Consider the following 6,739-nt stretch of genomic DNA (forward strand, 5'->3'; position numbering starts at 1 on the left):
TGGAGGGACTGTAGTGAGTACAAAGTGCCACTGCACATAACACAATGCCTGGAGTGGCACCTGTCCCTCAGGGCACTGTCACACTGGAGACTGAATATTATGAGCTAAGGGAAGCCAGCATCCCCCTGACAGTGTCCTCATACCATTCCTCTCCAAAAAAATCTATTCCAAGGCATATGGTGCTTCTGAAATAATAGCTGAATCAACACAACATGAATACAATACAATAAAACATCACTTTTTAGTTACTCCACCAAGACTGCTGTTAACAGTGCAAGAACTGGTATTTTAGTGCTACTCCACAAGATGAGGGTGGGCTCCAAAAATGCAATTTAATGCCTTAGATGAACAGTCAAAAAGGTATAAATTCATATATTAAGACACACTAAAACTCCAGGTCAAACTTAGGGCAACTTGGGACTATGAATAGCAGATAGAGAAGATAAAATGATGCATCAGAAAAAAGCATTTCTGGGTGAAAAAGTAGGTCACCAAGGAGTGATGAGTGAAGAGAGTCAGAGAAGTTGAGTAGATTCTGAGGTCAGTCCTTACCATACAGAACACCAAAGAGACTTGTCTTTCCAACTAGAAAAGATGAGAGACCAGCATATGACCTGACAACACAGAAGCAGTACAAAAAAGACAAATGGATACATATGTGTGCAAGATTAACGAGGAGATAAGCTGTGATTACTGTACCAGAGAACTGCAGGATATTCCATGCTCAGCTCCAAGTCACAGCTTCTAAGTTCTAGCAATATTTCTGCAAGTGACAGCAATTAAGAAACATTTTACCTCCATTTCTTCCTCTTCCTCCTCTGTGTCTGAAGGCTCATTGCATACTGCCAGTTCAAGCCTCTGGGTTTTATCTTTGCTCATGGCATCATCTGCCAGCACCATGGCTCTTTTAATTTCAGGCTTTGTGCTGTAAAACATACCTCCCTTCATAGTCTCCTTGTCTGATGAACCTGTAAAAAACACAGATTTGTTAAGAACAAATGCTAAATGCTAGACTTAACATTTGTTAAGTTTAGTGATCATAGTTCACTTTTAAATGCATTCAGACAAGTAGCATTCATATTCAGATAACTAAACTCCTGTTTTTTAGCTGCTACCACTCATTCTCACCACATCTTGAATACAGCAATCTATCACTCCTTCATCCTGATGAACTACCCCCGGGGAAAGTACACCCATTCACAAATGAAATGCCTACCTCCATGAACACTTGAAGAATTGCTTCTATTTTCTGTAACTCATTAGCACACGTGAGCACTCCTGGGCTGAGCTCTGACTCACCCTCACTGTAGTTAGCACTGCATTTAACACTGGCAGAGCAGCAGACAGACTGACAGACCACAGGGCTGTTTTAGCAGTGACAGGTAGGTTCAGCCAGAGTTATCTTCACTTTCTAGGCACAGGCCACCTATGGCACAGACCTGAAAGCTCTGCTGGCCTGCAAAGTGGTGCTCTGAGTGCAGCCAGGCACCCAGCCCAGCCCATTAGCCAGATTAGCTGATGGCCAATCACGCTGGGCACCCAGGCTGCCGCTGCAGGGCAGTGAACAAAGCCTGCTATTAATAACTGCTGCATTCCCTCCTCCTCCTCCTCCTGCACAGCCCCTCCTGCCACCACCTGCACACACACAAACCCGAAGCCAACCACTCTACAGACCGATTTCGGGTCCTTTTCCCCACTCTTGTGAACCCCATCATCCACCACTACTGACTGCAGCTTCAGCTCTAAACCAGTGGCACACAAAGGCAGCGGACCTGGAGGAGGCCAAACACCCCAGAAACAACTCAAACAAAACTCTCACTCACAATCAAATCCCAGTTTGCAGTAGCAAAGCAGGGAGTTACAAGTAGCTGCTTCGACAGCGCAAAGGCAACACATTAACAATCCAGATCCCCCTTTTGGCTTTCCAAATGAAATGAGGCAGTCTAAAAATATTTTGCATTAATATTAAACGTGACTGAACAACGTCAGAAGAAAAATCTTCTCATACAATTGAGCTGCAAATTTAAGGGTGCAACACCTGCATATTCACTTAACCAACTGCTGTGCACCTCCACTTCTTCCTGCACACCTGTTACAGGTCTGGCCCTGTGCTGTCTGCACTTACTCAGGTACAAAAAATAACACAACCAAAGAAACTTACCCATTTTCTTACCCAAAGACTCTAACACTTTTCCTTTGTATATAAAAATGCTTTTTGTTTGAATTTAAAGCAAACAGGTATTTTGAATGTTTTTAATCTGTTCTGCATTCAACACTTTTCCTGTGACAGATCTGTGTATCTGTGCTTAAACTTCATTTTGGCCATTTTCTTTTGGCAAACTGATTAATTCCCCTTACCTGTAGTTGCTTCTTTGTGCAACTACAAGCTCTCAGAATATTTTTATTGTTTTCAAATACTTTGTGGAAAGACACATATAACCATGGACCAATTTACTTGCAATAAATTATGCTAACACTCATGGCAATAACGTTACCATTTTAATTTAAAACCATGGCTGAAGTGCAGCACACTGAAGTATAGAGGAGACAAAAATGTGGCTACATGATCACGAGATGGAACTCTGACTGTATAAAGGGAGAAACTATTTAAATTCAGTGGCAGTTTTTTTTTCAGTGACACAAGCAAATCCTACAGGGCATCAGAAATACTGTATTACACATGAAGTATTTGACTAACAAGACAGTTTACAGCCAATGATTCAGTTTTCAGCAACAGTAAAATTATGAAAAATAGGTGAAAACAGATTATGTTTGTTAAAATGGTGAGATTTATTATGCAAAATGTTAACTCATTTTTACATTTGATTTTCACTAGTTAGCCATGTCATTTCTTCAGTATCACAAACACCAACTCTGATCTATAACTACAAGCACTGCCCTCACCAACACTCAATTCTCAAGTAATATATTTTATTTACAGAAATGCTGCACTGCTGAGAAGAAACGCTGCAGCAGAATTAATTTTATTTACCCCATATCCTGGGCCTAGACTTCTAATTCTGGACATAATACAGCTGCTTAAAAACTGGTCTGACACTCCTAATACTTTAGGGATTTCAGGGCTAAAAGTGGAAATACTGGGTTTACCTTTACATCATTTTTGTACTGAAGTAAAGGAAATATCTCCAAACATTAGCTAGCTTTAAGTTTGTTTAATTAGTTGTTCTAATCCAATAAACAAAAGGGCTTAGTGTTTTTATGTTTCAAGAATTGTAAAAATACAAATACACATGTAACCCTCAAAAACCTGTCGCTTACAAAGCACAAAACATGCTCAATTCTACTCTTGGTTTTGCTGTTCTTTCTCTATGGAGAATCATATACCATATATTCCAAGCCTGTAATTCCAAAACAAGTGGCATATTTCCATTTCAAACAGTTTTGTTTCCATCTCCTACCTTTGTATGGCTTCAGGTATTTAACACTGATCCAGCCCCTCGTAGGGCTGTCATCAAAGAACTGCACGTGGACACGAGTGGATTTTCCTTTTCCTCTGACTATTGTCCTTTCAGTGGGGTGGTTGTATATCAGACATGGCCACCAGGGATAGCCTTCCATCTTGGCCCACACCAGGTCCCCAGGAGAATATTCACAGGAGACACTGCAGAGACAATAAATGTATCGTTTAAGGAACGCAAACATCTGAACAGCTCTCTTCATAGCTGTCACTGCACACTGCTGCTGAGCATTCTGCCCTCCAACCTGCATTACACAGTTCTTCCATACCACCACCAACTCTTCTCCTAAATTTTTTTTTTATGTGCTCCTCCAAGTTCTGCTGGATTCCCACAGAGACAGAGCTTTATCACAGAACAGTTTGGGTTCAAAGGGACCCTAAAGGGCACCTGGTCCCAGCCCCCTGCCATGCACAGGGACACATCCCACCAGACCAGGTTGTTCAGAGCCCCATCCAGCCTGGCCTTGAACACTTCCAGGGGTGGAGCACCCACATCCTTCTCTGGGCAACCTTGCCAGTGCCTCACCAACCTCACAGTGAGGAATTTCTTCCTAATATCTAATTAGACCTACTCTCTTTCAGTCTGAAGCCGTTCCCTCTCACCCTGTCACTACATGCCCTTTTCCTGTAGAAACTAATTTTCAACCAGGCACCTAAAGAAAAGAGTAAGACTTTAAAAACCCTCAGGCTACAAAAAAATGAATAAATAAAAAAACTCTACCTACACTGCAAAGCACCTGGTACAGCTTTTATTTGCTCTCTCCTCCTTCCCACAGATTTCACCCCAGCCACTGCCACACTTCCACAGATGATGGCTGGGACACTCCTGCAGGCTGTGGCCCAGCCACCAGTGACACTCAGTGACTGCTGACAGGTGGGACACCTGCCATCGTGGTGTTCAGCACAAGAGAGAAAAGGAGCTCCTGGAGCGGGTCCAGCAGAGGGCAACAACGATGACTATGGGAAAGGAGCATCTCTCTTAAGAGGAAAGGCTGAGGGAGCTGGGCCTGTTCAGCCCTGAGGAGAGATTACTGAGAGGGGATTTCATCACTATCTATAAATACCTAAATAAGGGGTTGCCAAGAAGATGGAGCCAGGCTTTCCTTGGTAATACCAAGCATTAGGACAAAAGACAAAGGGCACAAAGTTCCACCAAACCACAAGGAAGAACTTCTTGACTGCGTGTGTGACTGCACACTGGAACTGATTGGCCAGAGAGGTGGAGCCTCCCTCCCTGGAGGTACTCAAAACTGAACACAGCCCTGTGCCATGTGCTCTGGGATAACCCCGCTCGAGCGGGGAGGTTGGGCCAGATGCCCCACTGTGCTCGCCTCCAGCCTGACCCACTGTGTCCCTCTGTGACACAGCACGGAAAGCAAATTTGAAACACGAGCGCAGCACTACTTCCAAGCAGCACAACCCGTCCCCGCAGGTGTCCCATTGTCCCGCCGGGAGCCCAGGCCGCTGCGGGCCAGCCCGCGGGCCCGGCCGGGCACCGCATCCAGGGAATCGGCCGGGCACCGCATCCAGGGAATGGCGGGGACCGCGCCAGCCACGGGCCGACAGCGACACACGGACACCCCGAGGGTCCCGCTCAGACCGCCGGCGCCTGCAGCTCCGTCCCGCCTCCCCTTCCCGCCTTGTCCTCTCGCGTCCCCGCCGGTACCTGGCGGCCTTGGGGGCCTTGGCGGCGGCGCCGCCCCCCGCGCCCTTCTCGCCGTTCTCGCCGCGCCGCGCCGCCGCTCGGCCCGCGCCGCCCGGGGGGCTGCCGGCGGCCTGGAGGCCGTTCCGCTCCCCCGAGGCGCGGCGGGGCTCGCTGCGGGGCTCGGTGGCGGCCGGCGGGGCCGCCTTGGAGAAGAAGCGGAGCAGGGTGCTCTGCCGAGACATGGCCGCGGCGGGAAGCGCGGGCCGCCCTGCGCGCCAAACCCGCGCGCCCGGCCCCGCCCCGGCCCCGCCCCGCCCGCAGCTTTGGCGGGAAGCGCTGAGGGAGCGGCCGGGCCCGTGCGTCCCTGTTGGCCCCAGTTGGTGCAAAACGCGGAATATCTGGAAATTTCCGCGAGAAAGGACGTTGGGGGATGTCTGATCTTTGCGTGCTTCCAACCCTAATCAACAGGAAAGGGGATTTAACGCCTGAAATAGCGGCTGACGAGAATCCCTGAGTGACGTTCAAATGACTTGTGGCTCGGGTTACCTTGTTAAGGTTTAGGGCTCGAGGTGATCTCCCACCTCGGGGGAGGTTAACAAAGCCTGGGGAGAAGGATGTGCAGCTGATAGTGGACACAAAGAATGCAGAATTTATGGGCCCCAAGGACATTTGGCAGGACCCCAAAGATAAGGAAGAAACTAATTCTAAACTATTAAAAATAAAGACAGCTCAGCAACTGTGCTGAACCAGCTCCAATTGGGTAAAATGTAATTCTGGCAGAGGGAGATGGTGACCACCACTCATGGACCCAAGAAACCCACTGACCCACAAGAAGGGAAAGACTGAGTATGGGACTAATTAGCAGGAGAAGCGAGAGAATCATTAATAAGCAGAAGACAGAATACTAATTAATAAGAGAACTATGTAACTTTTAGCCAGTGAACATTAATGCCTTTGTTTACTAAAATGTATAAATATTTAAAGGTTTTGTCATGCTGGCATTGAGGCTTTGCCACCCAGCACCCTTTTCTGTGCAGAACTGTGAATAAATCAAATATCTCAGCTCTGTGTGTGGATTGGCCTCTGGCATACCAAGTCAAAGAACCCATTTTGGGACAACAGCTACTGCCCTCTGTGAAAAATGCCAATCACCTGTCTTTAAAATTTAAAAGTTTAATAGTAATAAAGTGATTATAAAAATAGCAATATAATTAGAGTAATAACATTTTTAGACAATTTGGATTAAGACAATATAAGACAATAGAAACAAAGTGTTACGGACGTCCGGGTACCTTTTTCTGGGCAAAGTAAGCCTGAAAAACGACACAGGTTAACAGAGGATTTACCCTTAAAAACCACAGCCTGTTGTATATTCATACACCTCATCCACGATGCATAAATTCCATTCAAACACAGGGTTCTGTCTGGTCAGTGTCAGCTTCTTTCCCCTAATCCTAATGGCATCTTCAGGGCTGAGTGAGGCAGGAAGTTTGTTTCTTCTGATAATGGGGCAATAAATTCTCTTTCTCTGAAAGACTTAGGTGTCCTGTGGCTGCTATCTCAGTGCAAGTCCTTTCTTTAGGAAAAAGTATCCTACATAGCATAGTTTCTATTTT

At 46.3% G+C, this 6,739-nt stretch overlaps 1 protein-coding gene across 2 annotated transcripts in view; it reads right to left on the reverse strand.

Moving 5' to 3' along the window:
* MSH6 (mutS homolog 6) overlaps positions 1-6,739 on the reverse strand; it is a 124,899-nt gene that overhangs the window by 8,999 nt on the left and 109,161 nt on the right. The window contains exons 1-3 of one of the 2 annotated variants that reach the window (XM_071423276.1): positions 5,145-5,401; positions 3,420-3,622; positions 796-968 (exon numbers count right to left, since the gene is read on the reverse strand). In XM_071423276.1, the coding sequence (XP_071279377.1) occupies positions 796-968; positions 3,420-3,622; positions 5,145-5,365 (597 nt within the window). In that variant the 5' untranslated portion in view covers positions 5,366-5,401. Of the gene's footprint in view, positions 1-795; positions 969-3,419; positions 3,623-5,144; positions 5,402-6,739 lie in introns of those variants that run through there. The other variant, XM_071423285.1, reaches the window with a different exon arrangement.

Source organism: Agelaius tricolor, unplaced genomic scaffold (genome assembly GCF_023055355.1).
Source record: "Agelaius tricolor isolate 1412-34295 unplaced genomic scaffold, bAgeTri1.0.p SCAF_1, whole genome shotgun sequence".
In the NCBI taxonomy this organism is placed as follows: Eukaryota; Metazoa; Chordata; class Aves; order Passeriformes; family Icteridae; genus Agelaius; species Agelaius tricolor.